We start from the raw sequence: 19,365 nt of genomic DNA on the forward strand, positions 1-19,365 counted from the left end.
CTTTTATCGTCCGCCTTGTTAGACCTTGTTAAACCCCATTTAATCAGCTCATGCTTATTGGTTGCCGTAAATGCAGAAATAAAACTGTTAAGCCATAAAGATGGTACCATAAAACCCCAACAAAACTACACAGCAAATTTTTGATTTCGATAATGGAAATACCAGCAACGATTGCTGAATCTTCAGCAAATGATCGTCAAACTGACACAGAAAATTTCTGAATTTTCAGCAAAATAATTTGACGTTTCTTTTGCTGAAATTTCAGTTGTATTGACAACTTGTTTACTGAAATTTCAGTAAACTATCTGTCAAAGTGACAAATGTAAGATAACTGAGAATTCAAAAAGCAAAAAAAAAGCAAAGCAATCCACCCCCGGGTCTTTTGTGGTCTCTGTTGCAAGTTTCTGCTCATTTCTAGGCGTCCGAAGGTTATGTGTGGTGAGTCACCCAAAACCTCTTTTACGCAAATGGACCGACGTTTTAATTCCCCATCCGATAGAAGGCCAGGAGGATGAAGCGGGAATCGAACCCGCGCCCCATAGCAACTTAGGGATCGGCAGCCGAAGCCGCTAACCACCGCGCCACGAGGCCCTCTTAATTACTGAATCTTTTACTAAAATTTCAGTAGATGAAAATTCAGTTAAACTTTTTGAATTTCTACGAAAAAAAATGTGTGTAGGTCCGGAAAACTTACAAATAACGTAAAAAACTGTTGTAAAATTATAGTATTTCAGACAAAATCAATTACACATAGATTTATCGTTATCTCGAAAACTAGTGGTTCGATTTTCAAATTTAAAAAGTAAATTTTGGCGGAATTTACAATTTACAATAGACAAAAAAACTGTTTTATCACTTGAACTCCCAAACTCGAGAAAAGGGAAAATTTCCATATTTAATCCCCCTCCCTTTTCTCGAACTTAGGAGTCAAGTCTAACATTTGAACAACAAAAAAAAACAAACAAAAATATTGTTTCTGATGTACGGGCATCAAATGATACGAAAATGATCACCAAATTTCGTATTTTCTGAAAAACACTCAACATTTCAGTTTTTTACAATATGGGTATCAATTGAGCGGGTTTTTTATGCATTTAAATATTGCGCAATTCCCACTAACTTTTACTTGTGTGTGTGTGTGTGTGTGTGTGCAACCAACCAAACGGGACCACGCGGTCGCTTCTTACAAATTGAGTTGTTTCCATGTATTTTTAGATCTACATTCTATACATGCAAATAACTCGCATAGGCATTTGGAAGGTGTTAGCTCTGCCGAGCTTCGGTGACCCATTTCTACGCTGGCTAGCCGAGCGCGAGGTCCCTCCGCTTTTATCGACAAGCCCCGCCCTGAAGAACGTTTGCACCAATCGGGTTCAAACGTTATTTAGAACTTCCGAACCCTTGTCAAATGGACAAGGACCCAGCGCGTATATAGTTTGATAGTAACAGTATTCCTAATTCCAGACGTCGCTCACCAAGCCGTGATTGGCATAGTGGTTAGCATTTTTGCTTACCAATCCAAAGGACGGGGGATCGAACCCCGACTTGGGCGACTTTGATTTTTCGTTCATGTTCAGAGTTTCAAGATTAATATTTCCTATACATTCTCGTTGGGAGCAGATGGGAATCGAACCCAGGACCATGCGCTTAGAAAGCGAACACCGTAACCAGTCAGCCACGGCCGCTCACAATTCCCACTAACTTTTACTTCGCACTATATTATTGCTATCGATAGCTCTATTGCGACTTGCCAAACTGCCTTGGGTAATTTAAATTTTCCTAAAAAAAAGGAACAAAGCGAGCCGAGTTGCTGTCAATCGCACTTTTAAAGTGCTGCAAGCAGCGATGGAATAATCATCATCAAAAGAAAATCATTGGACATTCATCAAGAGAAAAAATCCGAAGGGAGCATGCTCTCTTCTCTCGCGCACGGTAAAAGGAATCTAAAAAAAATCATCTTCTTGATTATTCGGCGGAATATCTTTTACAATGCTACACTTGCAAGTGCAACGTTACACGTCGAAAAATGACCTGTCACATTTTGTAGATGGGCAATGTGTGTAAATAAAGTGAAATAAATAAATTTAAGTGGTGCTGACAAGGAAATTCAGAAAAAATCATCAGCAGATTGATTTTTTTGGAGAATTTCGGGAGCGAGTTTCTTCTGCGTGATTCGCCTCCTCTGTCTTTCGCGGGTGAAGAAAGTTCGCAAGCGAAATTGATTGTTTTGCGACTATTCCATCCCTGGCTGCAAGTTTTGTTTGGTGGAAACTGCGACTGGAAATGTAAATAAACAAAACGTGGTTGCCTAGTTTTTTGAACTCTTGTCGTCAAAAGTGTGGGCTAAATCCAAGTTACAGGGCAAAGATCAATAGTAATAATATTTTTTTGTGAAAAAAAACTAAAAAATTTCACAAAACTACGTATTTTCAGAAAATACTCAACATTTCAGTTTCTTACAATATGGGTATCACATGATCTGGATTTTTTAAAAGCACATGTAAAAAATCGCAATAAATCTTATTTCAGATTATTTATTAAATCCTTTCAAAAGATGATTTCCAATCACTCCTGGAAGTTTCATAAAAATATTTCATGATTTAAGTGAGTCGAAGACGATTTAACTTTAAAGTTTTGCCATGCGCAGAGGGAATCATCAAACTTTGTGAGCGTTTTTCTCAAAACACCAAGTTGATTTGCGGGTGCCACAATATCTCGAGATGGGATTGGCTTAAATTTAGAGTGAGGACTCTCAAGACATATCCCGTGTGCATGACGAAGCCCGATTTTGAAATTTATGTTTTTAAAAAATTACCAACATCAAAAACTGTTCATTTTTTATATGAAAAACAGAAAAATATGTTTATCTTTTTTTAATAAACTTTTTGAAAATCGGCCTTCGTCATGCACACGGGACCCGTTTAGTGAGTCTTCACAAACATTTTGAGCCGATTTGGTCAACGCAGTTGACCCGTTTTTAAATAGTTATATCTCGGCAATGGTACATGCAAATGTCTTCATATTTATTTTGTTTGTAGATGAAAATGTATATTTTAATGCCCTGAAAACAATTAAAAAAAAATTGCTCATACCAACCCTTGACATTTTTGACAATTTACATGTATGTAACCCCTTAATACATTTCGAAAGTCATAACACTAAAACAACTCTCGAAATTTTCACAAAACTACGTATTTTAAAAACAACACTAAAAATTTCAGTTTTGTACAAACAAAAATCAGATTATATGATACAAAAGTACGTAGTTCTGTGAAAATTTTAAGCATTTTAAAAAAAAAATTGTAATAGGTTTCAAATGTATGAAAAAATCCCGATCATTTGATACCCATATTTTAAAAACTAAAATTTAAAAAAATACGTAATTTTGTGATTTTTTTTTTGTATTTTAAAAAAATTGTGCAATAGCTTTCGAATGTATAAATAAATTCTGATCATTTGATACCTATATAGCAAAAACAATAATTTTGAGTATTTTTAGAGAAAAAAATTGATTTTCAAAAGACAAGCAAAATACGTATTTTTGTAAAAATTTTCATGTAATTATACAGCAATTCCATTTGAAAAGAGCCTAAACCAAAAAAAAAGTTCTCCGATCGGGCTCAAAATTTTTCTGGGGGTTCCTTGGCCAAAATAATTAGACCCGTATTTTTTTGTTTGGCCATTAGGGTGGCCTACATCGTGCTAGGGTGGTTCAAAAATGGCAATTTTCGTCATTTTCGCAAAAACCACTTTTTCTAAAATCATATCTCCGCGCCATTTCATTCGATTTTAGCTGTCTTAGACGCAAAGAAAGGTGATGAGTTTGGCTATTTGGGAAAAATAGTAAAGTTCCAAAAATCTAGCTTAACTATTGAAAAGTCGTATGAAAACTTAAAATGGCGTTTTGACCGTGTCTGGACCAAAGAGCCTATGTCTGAAAATATTTTTATCGGATTCCTCGGAAAATTTCACATAACATATCAAAATTGGCGATGTCGAACCGTACGTTTTGGAGATACGATTTTTGAAAATAAAAACTGCGTTTTTCGACGCGCCACGCGCAAAAACGGGAAAATGACGAAATCGGCAAAAAATCAACTTTTTTCACTAAAACTGCGATAACTTTAAAATTTCAGCGATGACCTATACATGTCTGGGTACCAAAATTTTCGTAATTGACGCAACTTTTGGTACCATAACATCTATAGGTCATCGCTGAAATTTTAAAGTTATCGCAGTTTTAGTGGAAAAAGTTGATTTTTGCCGATTTCGTCATTTTCCGTTTTGCGCGTGGCGCGTCGAAAACGCAGTTTTTTTCAAAAATCATATCTCGGAAACGTACGGTTCGACATCGCCAATTTTGATATGTTATGTGAAATTTTCCGAGGAATCCGATAAAATATTTTCAGACATAGGCTCTTTGGTCCAGACACGGTCAAAACGCCATTTTAAGTTTTCATACGACTTTTCAATAGTTAAGCTAGATTTTTGGAACTTTACTATTTTTCCCAAATAGCCAAACTCATCACCTTTCTTTGCGTCTAAGACAGCTAAAATCGGATGAAATGGCGCGAGATATGATTTTTAGAAAAAGTGGTTTTTGCGAAAATGACGAAAATTGCCATTTTTGAACCACCCTAGCACGATGTAGGCCACCTAATGGCCAAACAAAAATACGGGTCTAATTATTTTGGCCAAGGAACCCCCAGAAAAATTTTGAGCCCGATCGGAGAACTTTTTTTTTGGTTTAGGCTCTTTTCAAATGGAAATGCTGTATAATTGCAATGAATAGCTGACATCATCCCTATTTCAAAACACTAAAATATATATCGTCAGCTGTGTGCTATCTTGTGACAACGACCATTTAGTACTATTTGAGAAAATCGATTTTTAATGTTTGATGATAAATATTTTCAAAACTATGAATGGTAGAGCCAAACTTTTTGAAGCAATCGGTTCGTATACTATCGCTTAACAAAAGCTCCAAGTTTCAACTAATTTGTTTACACCAGTTAAAAGATACAGTAAATTATGTAAACAAAAATCTGAAAAGCACGTGTCACAATTGTGCCTTGAAAGTAAATTTGTACTACGTGTCATAAGTGTGCACATAATTCCCATAAAACTAAAATAGACTTAAATCAATAGTAGAGCGTCCAATTTCCCGTCCCGGGAAAAAAATTCCCGGGAATTCCCGGGATTTCCCGAAAAAATATATTTCCCGTTTCCCGGGAAATTTGTAAATTTCCCGGGAATTCCCGAAATTTAAGCAAAAGTACACATTTTCTATACTTTTTGGAACCGTTTTCTTAGATGCTCAGAGAAAAATAAATGAAGATGATTTTGGTCAATTAAATTTATTTTATAGCTCATATACAATTAATCAGATCCACAGACACTTTGATATCTGATAATATAAAATTTTTGAAGCTACGGGAAAATTAAGTAAGCTTTTTCAAGAATATTTGGAGTTATTTCATAAAAAAATATAATCAATTGAGAATTTTTACGTTTTTGTTTACCATGATCTAATGAGTTGAAAATCAAATTGGTATCTTAACATTTATAAAATAGTTTTGTGCAAGAAGAATTATTTCAATTCGTTAAATACCTGGTATACAAGAAATTACAATATGTAGTAAAAGAAAAATGGAGCACTGGTGTAACAATTGGTGCTAGAAGGTTAAATATCAAAACATGTAAGACTGATTGTGACATGATGTTAATTCCAAATATTTGAATACATTGAGTTGTTTGAAGTAAACAAACAAGAAAAGTGTGATTTTTGCTTTGCCATTTTGTCCAAGAACTGAAACCACTAATTTCTGCATGTTTTTTTTCAACTTTTTGTATGAAACCACGCTCTCTTTTACTGGTCACAGAGGCAAGAAAATAATTTGAATGATTGTGGAGTATGGATTCATTTTAGGCTTTTTTTTCTATTTAGACAACTAATTTTGCAAAACTTTTAAAAGTAACTTGCTTGCTCACTTCTTATTGAGCTATTTATCACTCTATTTCAGTTGAAATCGCCTTTAATGAGTTGTAATTGAACGTCAAAGTGCTGACCTTTCAACATAAGAGGTACGACGGAATTAGATGCTGTTTCACTACTCACTGTCTAATTAGCTTGATAAAAAATAAATGACATTATTTTTTGATTTATTGTACTATTGGAGCTTATAAAATAAGAAAAAGATAACATTTTCTTGCAGTTTTATGATTTTTTACATACAGTTAAGCTGTTAATTGATCTTCACGCTTGTTTTAGCCTTTCAGTCGCTGTTCTAAACAACTGAGTTGCAGCAGAACCAAGATCAAAACAATTTTCAATAAATTTAAATTTCCCGGGATTTCCAGGGAAATTGGTTGAAAATTTCCCGTTTCCCGGGAAATTTGTAACCCCGGGAAATTGGACGCTCTAATCAATAGTTTAACCGACTTAATCAGTATATTTTCAAAAACAAAAGATTGCATTGCCTTCAGAAAATGTGTAATTTGTGAAAAATAATGAAAAATATGACGTGTCACAAGTGTGCACAATCATTTTGATGATAAATTGGTCTATGTCACGAGTGTGTATTGCAATATCCGGGAAACGGAAGCGAGTTTCCAAAATCGGGTTAAAGCATCTTGTAGTGTTTGTTAAGTATAGCAAAATGTCATCATTAACTCATTTTCGACCAAAATGGTCTATGTCACAAGATAGCACACAGCTGACGATATATTGAAGTTTGGAAATGCTAATCCGTTGCATGACTGTATAATGAAAAGAAAAGTCGTAGCGAATTACTCGTCATCAAGTTTTGAAACTCCATCAATTATTATTATTATTCAACCTTGCGAAACACATTTCATGGAGACGCATGGTCCTTTACCAAATCAATACTCAACTCGTTATCATCAATCCCGTCCGGCGTCTGCAGCACCGAGTTGGGCACGGTCCACTCGACGGAGGACGGCGTTCCCAGCTCAAGTCGTCCCACGTCCAGCTTGTGCCGAAGTGGCGCCTGTGGACCAGCCACCTTCTCCTCATCCTGCTGTGGCTGCTGCTCCGGAACCGACACCACCCGGCAGTACAGCTGATAAATTTGCCCGTACGTGTGCTGGTAGACCTTCCAGGCCTTGCGCAGCAGCCAACCGCCCTTGACGAAGCCACCAATGTCCTGGCTAAGCGACACCAGAATGGCCAGGCACAGTTGGGTGTCTGCCAGGATTATCTGCTCCTCCAAGGTCGCGGCCAACGATTTCTGGGGGTCGCCGCTGCCGCCGCCAAACAACTTGGTCCGCATCGTCCGAAGCCAACCGATGTCGCCGGCGCACTTTTTCTCCAGCTCCCGCAGCAGCGACTGGGCCTCGTTCATCTTGTCCGTTTCCCACGATATTATGGCGTTCTGGAAGACACAGTGATAAAAATCAAAACTTGAAATTTAAAGTGAAATGCAAAATGGCTTTTAAAATTCTCCATTTATCGTTTAAGAATCTTTCCCTTTTTAATAACATAAAATAGTCATTCTTGTTATTTCAACTGTGTTCAAAAAAGGTGAACGAATTAACATCAATCTGGTAGAACATAGCGAGTGGAAGGATGTGGGAGGGACGAACGCTCATGCAAGCATTAAACATTCATGTAATTATATGAATTTGATAGCCATTTGATTGCGTGTGGAGGAGGGGCAATGTTTCCGGTTGCTGGGAGGGACTAAACCATGGCTACAAACTTGAGTGAAGAAAGTTCTCGCCTTTACGGTTTATGAATATTTAATTGACACATGCTTTCCGAATCTTAAAAAATAGAGTTAAACAGGATTTAAAAAGTGTACTTTGTTGCAGTATCTACTGATCATTTGGATTGCTTCAATAATTGCTATAAAAAGTTAAAAAAAAACTCACTAAGTTCACCCTGACTTGTTAAATTTTAAATTTTCTTTAAGTCGGACTTATAGAAATGGAGATTAGCATATTTTTGAAAATGTTTTCCTATATTTTTTTCATTTACATTTTCTCAATACTTTTCTGCATTTCTGGTCAAAATTAAAAACACAGTCAGAGATTGAGTCAAAAAGCCCACAACAAACAAGGACAAGAGTACTCACTCTCGAGGGTCGGTGAAAAAAGGGCACTGACCATAAAGTGGTGGTATACCCATAAAAGTTTAATTTGATGTACCTCTCAACTTCAAAGTGCTCAAGTTTTGCAACTATTTGAAACGGCCGCAAGTTGTTGTTGTTTGCGTTTGTGTTTTGCCGTCGTTCCAACACCTCGTTTTACCTCCCGGGAAAGCCTATTTAATGGAAGGTTCAGCTTGGTCGTGTTGAATTTTTCAGCAAACCAATGCCGAGCAAGATGTGCTGGTCGCCATCATGTAAACATGTTTTGGGCCCGAAATTGTTATAAAAATGCGGTACATACCCTCTTCTCTTCTCTGTTGAAAGTCACGTAAAGCGTTGATTGGAACATGCAAAATTGATCCGCGTGTTCCGTTTAACCGTGAACTTGTTTTGGGTTGAAGTGCCAGTGGGGAAATTAAATGAGTTGTTATTTGTACTTGGAACATTGTTGTGAAGGGAAAACAGAAGCAAATTTGCCTCCGAACTTGACTGCTAACATACCATTACAAAAATAGGATTTTGTTAGGTACAGCAAAATAATCTAATTTATTAAATACTGGAGCAACATTTAAAACTTCATCATCCCGGTACGAGAATCGAACTCACGACCTTTGGATTGGAAACCCAGCACCCGAGCATGGGTAAATAACAAGGGAAATGCGTAATAGGGGAAATATACCCATTTTAATCACACTAAGCCGTTCGACCAATTCTTATCACTTTTGCCGTTTCTGCTATTAAATCAACATTTTCAGATGTTTCAACAATGGACAGTTGCTTGCTCACTTTTATTTGAGCTATTTATTACTTTGGAACAGTCAAAAACACTTTATATAAGCTGTAATTCATGATCAAAGTGCTGATAGGCCGATAATAGAAATAGGCTGAGAAAGGGTATAGTTCCCCTAATACCTTTCTCTGGTATCAATACCAAATTTTGGTATTCCTGGACCCTTTAAAATTTGTCTTAAGGATTATGCAAGAGCAAAATGTGGTAGCATACAAATTTAAGGTATTGTTTTGATATTGCAAAATTGCATAATTTGTCAATGGTCGAATACCAAATTTTGGTATTCTTTTGGTATTACAGTATTTTATCAAATTCCTCTGAAACTATGGGAAAATTCTGACCAATTTTGACAATATAATTATTTTGCGCTAAAATGATGTCTCAAAGCGAATGCCTTCATTGAAAACTGGAAATATCAAACTTGATTTTAAACATTTTTGATATACCCCCTAAAGAAATGACTTGAAATTGTGGAAAATTTTCAAGTCAGGATGGCACATATTGGTATTATTTTGGTATTACAGTGTTTTATCAAATTCCTCTGAAACTATGGGAAAATTTTGACCAATTTTGACAAAATAATTAATTTTGCGCTAAAATGATGTCTCAAAGCAAATGCTTTAATTGAAAACCAGAAATTTCAAACTTGATTTTAAACATTTTTGATATACCCCCTAAAGAAATGACTTGAAATTGTGGAAAATTTTCTAAGTCAGGATGCCACATTTTGGTATTGAAAGGTTTCATCGATTTTCTCTGAAAATATGGGAAATTTTCAAAAAAAATTGACGGGATAATTAATTTTGCGCTAAAATGACTTCAAACCAAAAACGTTAAAGATGATTTAATTTTTTTTTGTGATATACCCACTAATATTTTTTTTTAAAAACGTTGAAATTTCTCTAAGTCGGTATAACCAAATACTTTTAAAAACAAGTCAATCGAAAGATTATTGAATTTTGGTGAATTTCAATTCAGTTTCATTTTAATAATACTTATTTTCCAATCTTGTTATTTTTCAGAAGCTTCAAGAACTTCAAGCACAGGCCGTTCATCAATGACAAATGCATTCGGTGTGGTGAAGAATATCACTAATAACAACATGGAATCATCAGGTGAGTAGAGTTGGCTGTTGCATATGGATCATTTCAGTTTTTTCACTAACTGCAACTGCTGCACTAAAAATGGCATGAAAATACCAAATTTTGGTAATACTTATGCAAATACCAGCGACCATAATGTGCTCTTGGTTGCCCAGTAATAGATGGTAAAATACCATGAAATCATACCAAAATCATGTATTTGGAAGACCACAGGAATACCAAAATCTGATTTTCCAAGGGCGTGGGAATACCTAAAAATAAAATCATGGCAATACCAAGTTTTAGTATTCAAGCAATGTTCAAAAATCCAGAAGACCTCAACTTGGTATTGAAATGGTTTTATTTTAAGGTATTATTTTACTCTTGGAATAACATGGTTTGGTATCGTTGTGCCCTTCCACATAAAAGACTTTGGTATGATTTCATGGTATTTTACCATCTATTACTGGGCAACCAAGTGCATATTTTGGTCTCTGTTATTTGCCCAAGTAATACCAAAATTTGGTATTTCCGTGTTATTTACCCCTGCTCGGGAACTAAAGCGTTTTTTTTTTCTTAACTTATTTTTATTAGGTCCTTTTAGGTGCTGTGACCAGGTTGGGACCGAGGATCAGTAAAACAATATATAATAACAAAAAAAAACTCCTTAAATTCCATACTTGGAGATCATGTAACTGACGAGGGTTACTTGTTCCAAGCGGGTCTTGCAGGTCTTGAACCTGCCGATGTACTCGGAGAAAATCCCCCACAGCTCAGCCGAACTGTAGAGTACCTCCCCGGCTTCCTTCTCCGTGGCTCCACCGTCTCGGGGGCCACCTTGGCTGCTTCCTGCGGGACGAGGGCGATCCTTGGATTTTCCGTCCAGAACTGCGCCCGGCAGCGGAGGGAACTCCGCCGGCGTAAACGCCGGAACTGCTGGACTCTGCTTCTCCGCCTTCCTTGCCGGCGGTTTCGGTTTCGACGCCTGCTGGCGACTCCGGATGAAGTCCGCACGCTTAGGGCAGCTGCGGTCCGTGGCTTCGTGGGCTCCAGAGCAGTTGGCACACCGCTTCGGCTCGGCTTCTTGGACTTTGCACTCGTCCGTCTTGTGGGGACCCCCACAGTTGTTGCACCTGCCTTTCAGGTGACAGTTCCTGGTTCCATGACCCAGCTGCAAGCAGTTCTTGCACTGGGTCACGTTCGGCCGCTTGTTCCGGTAGGCCTCCCACCGGATGATAGTGCTTGCCACAACTTTCATTGCAGAGAGCTTCTTCAGATTGGTGTATCCCTTGGGGAAGACCACAATGTACGGAGTTTCGTCCACGGTGGACTTTTCCTTCCGCTTGATGATATGCACCTCCAGCGCGTCCAGCTTGAGATCCCTCTTCAGAAGGTACTTGACCTCGTCCGGTTTCAGTTCATCAGGAAAACCACGAAGAACCACTCGATGATTTCGTTCGGTCCGCCGATCGTGGGTGTAGAATTCCACTTTCTTCTTCTTGAGTAGCTCTTGCAACTTGTCAAAATCTTTGACAGAGAAGCAGGTCACCTTGGTTCCAAATCGGGTTAGTTTGTAAATCGGTTTGAAACCTAATTTACAACATTCCACTATCGCCACGAGCTTGTAAAAATCCGTGGTGTTCTTCACCACCAAAGGTGGTTGCTTTTGTTTACCTGCCGACTGGCCGGGTGGTGGAACCGCCGGGGCGTCCCCTCCTCCTGCTGGGCTGGCATTGTTGTTGTTTTTGTTATCCGCTAGCGGGCTGAACTTGTTGTTGTTGAGCAGGGTCTTCTCAACTTTTTCTCCTTCGATGCCGATTCCAGTGACCTCGCTGGACTTCTTCCGCTTCCGATCCCCGCGGACGGGACGAAAATCTTCCTCCTCGGAGGATTCCTCCACCTCCATCTGTCAAAAACTTCCAAGCACGCGAGATGACAACACGAGCAAAACACGTCTTAACTTGTCGCTGGCTGGCGACTGAGTGGAACTGAAGCGTTTATTGGCCTTCAACTTAATTAAATAGAGTTGCCGCTCTATATGTCGGCCAACACATTTCGCAGGGCTGTGACAGCTCGAGCTCAAGACTCTATGACGAGAAGTTAATCATTTTTAGGTTTATTTTTTATTATTATTTTTGCTCGCTTATTTGTGTTTTATTGGGATTTATCAGTTCTATGTTTAGATTTAGATAGCTGAGTGCTTTATTAGGGAATATTTAATTAAAATGTATGCCAAATAGTAGCAATTTTCGTTGGATCCTATTGGTTTGTCTTGAAATCTCTGATATATGAAAATTGTGGAGTTCGGTTTGTGCTGTCATCGAGTGCGGATCGTCGTGTCTCGCGCGCGTTTATTTTCTGTGTATTTGGGTGTTTTGTTGTAACCAGGCGCTCCATTTTTTAATAATTCAGCCCGGGACTAACCGTGGATCAGTTTTCTGGTGGAATTTTGTGTGTTCTTTTGTTTTATTTCGGATGAATCTGATTTTTTCAAGTGTTTTCCTGTCCATGTTGATGGCTTACACGGCGTCGGTTCGGTTCGGCTTATGTATTGGTGTCGGCGAAGGAGGAAACCGAATACGTCTGGTTGTCTGTATGCGTGTGTGGTTTTGGGATGACATGAAGGTTACAGCAGGTTACATCGTGCGTGGTCGCGATAGTGTGAGTGTGCTGAGTAGTGAAAGGGCAAAAAAAGAGCTGAGCTGCTGTAAAGATGTGATAATGCGATACCCGAATTTTGCGTGAAGAGGGGTTTTTCGGTGTTTCGGAACATAATGGCCTTTCTTGGTGTTTTCTAAAAATGGTGTCTACGGGGGAAGGCCTCAAAGAAGGCTGAACGGCCGAATGTAAGTGCTGATCCATCAAGCTTCGCATGTGGTTTCGGAAGCCGGTGTGCGTTGGTAGTGTGGAAACCCGGTGGTCGCGTCGAGCGCACGGCAATGTGTACGATTGTCAACACGGATGGCACGTGCTCTTCGTCGTGCTTGTGTGCAACAAGGCTTCGGAATTATGTGTACGGGTGGGGAGAGCGGAACACGAGAACGAGGCAAAGCAGCGATTCTGGCGCTGGTCCGCAGCAGTGGCGGCTCTCTCAATGCCTTTTCTACCATGCGCCGAGGATCACGTGGGTAGTGGTTAAAGATAATGCGGAATTCGGGTGAGATCAGTCTTATTTGTATTGTTATTATGTAGCCCTATGAGTGACAGTGTGTGTGTGCTTGGTAAAGCTTGAACGGATGAGAGAGAGAAAGAGAGAATCATGTTTACTAGCCAGGGATGCAAGAACGGAGCATTAATCGACGGATAAAAAATAATGCCAGAAGTTTTTTTTTTTTGTTATTATTAGTTTTTTTATTTGTTATTATTGAATTAAATGCAATCTCAAATATTGAAACAAATAGAAGGAAACAAAAATGAATTTATGTGTTACATGTATTGTTTTGCTGGTTGCTTCTTCTACATTCAATATAGCGTCAACAAACTTCAGAAATAAGCTTGAACTAACGTGAATTTGGAAATTAAAATGAGATAAAACAGAGATTACTGTAGTTTTCAAACAACTTGCAAATTTTAACGGTTAAGGTCTCGGTGAGTGAGAGAGTGTGGTGTAAGAGTTTGTATGAATGAGTTTTTTTTTTCAATATAAATCAAATTATTTTTCAGGGATTGATTCGATGCTGTTAAACGTTCGCGTCGTGGTCGGTTCTCCCCGCTAAGTAATTTCGTCGTTATCGTTTCGTACCGCCGGTTTGTCGTTATCTTCAAATTGATTAGGACTGATCGAAAAGTTGTTTATTTTTGTTCGGCTTCGATTCGGGCGCATTTGTTTCTGTTGATTATCCAGTCATCCTTATTGTAATCATCGTTTTTATCTATTTGTCGCGCGTGGTTGATTCGACTTGACATTGCTTTTTGAATGTTTTCTCATTTTTCTTAATGGCTTAATACTATTCTTTTGCCGCGAAACAAATAAAAATCGGTCGATAATTAAAAATGATTTCTTGTGATCAATGGGATCATCACGATTGAGTGCGTGACGACCGACTCACGCAGGATTTTCGTTACCGTTGTCGTCTTTATTGTTACGAGTTCGGGTTCGTTTTCGTCCAAAGTTTGGTTTGCCACGTTTACCGTCGAGTTTGCCACGCAATTTGCATTTTTTTCATTTAATATTAAATTTGTTTTCGCAAATCAAAAGTCCTTCCCACAGCACCAATGCTCGGAAGGCACGCGTTCGATTAAAAAGTTTCTAAATAATAAACATTGTATCTTTCCGCAGCCGGCTGCCTAAGATTTTAAAAATTCAACCGATAAACAAATTGCTTATGGTCGCATCACCTACCACAGTGAATCCTGACCTCATACCCATCTTACTAACCCTCAAAACTCATGTGATACTTTGTCGGAGACGCAGTCGATTTGGCGGTCCCATCACTCAAGTATCGGACTAACATTCCCATCCACTTCCCCGTGTCTTACCACTGGTCGTGGCCGGCGTCGGTATTGATCAGCACGATAGGGACCTTTGAAAATTGCGAAGGGGTGATGATTGGTTCCTACTTTTCATCTGTGGTCCACGGAGCAATGATTGGGGGTCCTGGTCAATAACGAAGTAGCAGCTACGGGTAGACACCAATGCTATGCTATGCTATGCTATGCTAAATCTCTGATATATGAAAATTGTATCTTGAGAAAGAATGTTTTGATTGATTTTTGTCTATGGTAAAAAAGGTAATTATTTTTTTTGATAAAAAAAACTCACTATTCATTTCAATTCATATTACTTCAAGTTCAATATTTTCCATGAAACAAAAATGACTTCTTTAATAAAAGAAACCATAGATTTGAAAAGCAGGGCAATATTTTATTGGTTAATGGTGGCATACTATCTACCATACTAGGTACGTTCCTTCTCAAGGATCTCATTTTAATCATCAAAATTAATTAAGTTTTAAATGTGCGTATGTGCAACGATCTATCCTCATTATGCACTCTACACAATGACCCTTTAGAGAATCCACACACATTGGCCTATCTTTTTCATAGAATAATTTTCCAACTTTTCTGTCCTCGTCCGTTGCGCCAGGACTTCTTCATGAACACCGACAACAAGCGGATCTGCTTCTCGGTAATCTTTGAGCACGATTTAGCTCTTCAATGTGCACAACGTGCTCGTATGTGTGTATAAAATGCATTCATCTCTTCGCACACACAAAAGAGAATGGCTAAAGAAAACCATTTGCAAACGACATGAACCCTGGCACGTATAGAGAAACGATAAGTGCACGAGTGAATGTGAAAGTTACTGCTTTTTTTTCTTCCGTAATTGAAGTGCACTTGGCGTAAATTTGCACCATGTGTCTGTCTGTTTGGGTGCAACACAAACAAAAAAGCAAAACTCGGCACGAGGAGCACAGTCTAGGTTATGTTTGCAAGCTGTCAACACAAGTCACTCGTACAAGTTATTTTTTGTGTGCAATTTTACTGTTCTTTTTATTTGTGTTTCATTCATTAATTCAGCATGGCGTTTCAATGGAGACGCTTGGTACATTTAGCTTAAACAATAAAATCCAATTAAATTCAAAATTAAACGATTTTGTAAAAAAATACATTCCATTCAACTTACCATAAACGAGATAAACGTGTGCCCGGCGACGATGTGCACGCTGGATTCGCGATTTTTGAAGCTCTCCTCGGCCGCCTTCGGTTGGTTGTTGAGCCAAAGTGCGATGCCCTGCTTGACGTACTCCCAGTCCTGCAGTCCTGACGGGGGTGGAGCTTCCGACGAGGCCATGTCTACGGCACTCGCAGTTGTATGTCACACTTGCAGCATAAAAATACGGACAGTCGAGGAAGTGGGTTGAAATTTCAAGAAAATTTGTACGAAAATCTGAAAAGTGAGATAAAAAATATGTGTAATTAGTCGTGCGCCGATTTCTAACTAAATTTTATGTTTTGTTTAGTTTTTGACAAGACAACATTTTTTCGATGGATCAACTATGGTCCCCTTGGAACGAACATTCAAGTAGGACCTTTTCTGTCAAGAAGGGCCGAGAAGTAAATTTTTCAAAATTGAATTAAAAATCCATTTTAAATCCTTTGCGGTCGCTTAAAGGGTCATTGTGCTCAGAAAAATAAGCTCTATCGCTATAATCAATAATATCAGCAATCTAAGCTTCATTTTAGGACCCAATTCTTTTAAATACATTTGAATTCAGACATGATTGAAAGACTGCAAAACTCATACATATATTTCTGAAACAAGAATAAATTGTTTGGAAAGATTGAAAAAAAAAACGCACAGATATTTTAAAGCAGCAAGAATAAATTATTTTAAAATATTATAAAAATGCTTAAATTTTATTTTAAACGCCTCCTTATAAAACTTTTAGAAGAACTTCCTATATATTTGAATAAATGAAGCACACTTAAAAAATATAACTTAAACAAGAAAGGATAAACAGATATTGAAAGGATACGAATAAAAACTGGGAAAAAAGAAACAGAAATGAAATTATTTACATTTAATTTAAATAATATTTAAACACACATGTTCAAATTAAGATTTGTTCTCATTTTCTACCTTTTGTCCTTTTGATCCTGCGTCTTTTGGCCGTTTGTCGCATATCCGATCAAAAATTAATGCTTTTTTGCCAATAGGCTTTCTTTCGGGAAAAAATAATGTTTAAGTGCTTGGTTGGTTGATTATTTCAAATTAAGGCAAATTTGCAAAAAGGCTCTTCTTTCCAATAGAAAATATCAAAAAAAAATACTTTTATTGCAAAAGGTCTTCTTTCAGGTAAAAACATATTTTTAAGTTTGTAATCAGCCAAGGCAGAACGATCCAAAATTAAGTCTTTTTGTGAAAAGGCTTTTTTTGGGAAGAAATGCATTTCAAAGTTGCATTTCAGATGATTCCAGATAAAAGCCATTTTGCGAAAAGGCTTTTGACGGGTAGAAAATGCAATTGAAAGTTTTCGAGAGACTGGATGATCTCAAATAATCACTATTGTTGGGAATGTCTGGAAGATCTCGATTCAACGCTATTTTTAAATTTTCTTCTTTTGGGTACAAAATAAATTTTAGAGTTTTGGTTAGCCAAAACTGGATGATGCCAAAATAACGCTATTTTTGCGAAAAGGTTTAGTCGGGTTAGTCGAAACTTGGTGGTTCCAAATAAACGCAATGTTTACAAAAAGGCTCTTATTTCTCAAAACTCTCGTTTTTGTTGTTGCGAAAAAGCTCTTTTTCGGGTCAGCCTAAACAAGTTAAAACTTTTTCTACAATAAAGGCTCTTATTTGGGGTCAAAAAAAAAACATTTTTCTATTTAAGGCTATTATTTTGAGAAGAAAATGCACTTTTTGGTTTTTGGTAGGCCAAGTCTAAATGATCTAGACGAAAAGGTAGAAAAAGCATTTGAAAGTTTTAGGTTAGTCGTGACTGGATGTTTCCAAATTAAATCTTTTTTGGCGAAAATCTTCTTCTTACGAGTAGAAAATACATTTTTATTTTTTGTCAGCTTAGACTTGAAGATCACAAATTGATGCCATTTTTCGAAAAGGCTCTTTTAGGTAAACACTCATTTTTTATGGTTGTATGATCCGAGAAGGTGAAGTTTTTGCGAAAAGGCTCTTTTGGTTTGAACATAAATTTAAAAGTTTTGTGTTATCAAAAAGCATTATTCTAGCAAATAGCATTGTTCTGACTCTGATTTAAAATGCATTTTGAAATTCAAGCTGAGCCGAGACTTGACTTGATTTCAAAAAGGTTTTTTTTATTCTTTTCCAACTAACTTGTGAAACAACTTCATACAGTAAAACATTCCTAGGGAAAAACGCTGACACACGTCCCCCACCGGGAAGTATTTCTGCAAATTGTTTGACTGCGCAGACAATGTCATCGTCACTCGTCGGTGGAACAGCCTTCTTCCATCATTCATTTCTGTCCCGGTTACAGGACCGGCACCAAACAGCACTCGGAATTTCCAACAAGTCACGAACCGGATGAAGTTATAGAACAATTTCTCGCCAATGCCATGTGACACCGATGTATCGGCAAACTTTAGGTAGGAATTTGGCTTTAGAATATGGATAGTGAAATTTTTACGCAATTCAATGTAATTTTATATTACTTCTTTCAATGCAATCACAAATTACAATTTACAAATTTTACTTACAACTATCGAAATAAAAACAATCAATTTTGACATTTTAATAAACACACTAAAAAAAGTTTATGTAGTACATAACAAAAAAGTCGTACATAAGATGGTATGTAATTTTACATGCACGGTACATGTTTCTTTAAAAAGGTTACCTTCCTTTTTTTTGCATAGCCAAATTTCCCTCGCGGTGAAAACTGAATGGCGTTCGTAACATGTAGGTAAATGTTTCTTTTCCGTACTTCCCTACCGGTAGGCGGTGGAGCCATACCTTCTTCTAAGCCACACCTTCGTCTTCTTTGAAGCAACGGCTATGCCTCAGAGTTCACCGCACCATGTTTTGCAATTGCCGCCGCTTCAAACAAGTTTTCCACCGTTTCCCCCCTGTAGTTGAACACCACACCACCATTACTAGTGTTTTTTTAGGTTAGGGCTTTTTTTTGCATTGCCTTCTTTACCTTGGAGCGTCATGTGGCATGGTCGGGTATTCAAATTTTTGGTCTACTATGTCGAGCATGTCCCAAGGGTAGACTTCTCAACTGCTAAGCTCAAGGCCGAGCCACTACTAACCTTAACCTTTGTTGATGGATAGTCTCTCATTTTCGGATTTATTTATTGAGATCTCTTGTTATAAATATTGAAATTTGCATTGCTTCTATAAACCCATTGAAGCATAGTTACAGTGTTACTACTTGTTTTAGCTCAGTATTTAAAAATTCAGTCCCAACACCTCAGCTTGCAGTGTCGTTACGTTTTATCAGAAATCAATTCCACGCCAATAATTCTAACCGTTTGGATGCCAGTCGGCGGTATCGAAGCACCAGTCGTCATGGAAAGATTATTCAGGTGAATATAAAAAAGGAAAACTTTGCACCGAAAGTGAATCGGGGTTTTATTACGTCCTCGCCACCACCAAACACAGTATTGCAATGAGTGAATAAGCTTGGTGGAGCACTAGGGTGGTGTGTTTTGAAAATAGTTATATTTTTCAAATGTCCTTTTTAAATTATTTTATTATGTTTTGGACGATTTTCTTCTTACAAAATAAAAACAATCAGTCATTAAACAACCTTAGTTTTTTAGAAGAAAATAATAAAAACCTAATGGGGTGTTTTAAAAGAGAAGCTCGAAAGCTGAGAAAATTTTAATTAAGTTACCAGAAAATCGCACATTTAGCATTTTGTGTTCTTGTTTTGAGCAATTCTCTGAAATTTTCGGAT

At 37.6% G+C, this 19,365-nt stretch overlaps 1 protein-coding gene across 1 annotated transcript in view; it reads right to left on the reverse strand.

Moving 5' to 3' along the window:
* Positions 1 to 19,365, reverse strand: part of LOC6052111 (tetratricopeptide repeat protein 39C) — a 52,491-nt gene that overhangs the window by 3,663 nt on the left and 29,463 nt on the right. The window contains exons 2-3 of the mRNA XM_038261632.1: positions 15,610 to 15,873; positions 6,895 to 7,394 (exon numbers count right to left, since the gene is read on the reverse strand). Coding sequence (XP_038117560.1) covers positions 6,895 to 7,394; positions 15,610 to 15,777 — 668 coding nt within the window. The 5' untranslated portion in view covers positions 15,778 to 15,873. The remainder of the gene's footprint in view (positions 1 to 6,894; positions 7,395 to 15,609; positions 15,874 to 19,365) is intronic.

Source organism: Culex quinquefasciatus, chromosome 3 (genome assembly GCF_015732765.1).
Source record: "Culex quinquefasciatus strain JHB chromosome 3, VPISU_Cqui_1.0_pri_paternal, whole genome shotgun sequence".
Lineage (NCBI taxonomy): Eukaryota > Metazoa > Arthropoda > Insecta > Diptera > Culicidae > Culex > Culex quinquefasciatus.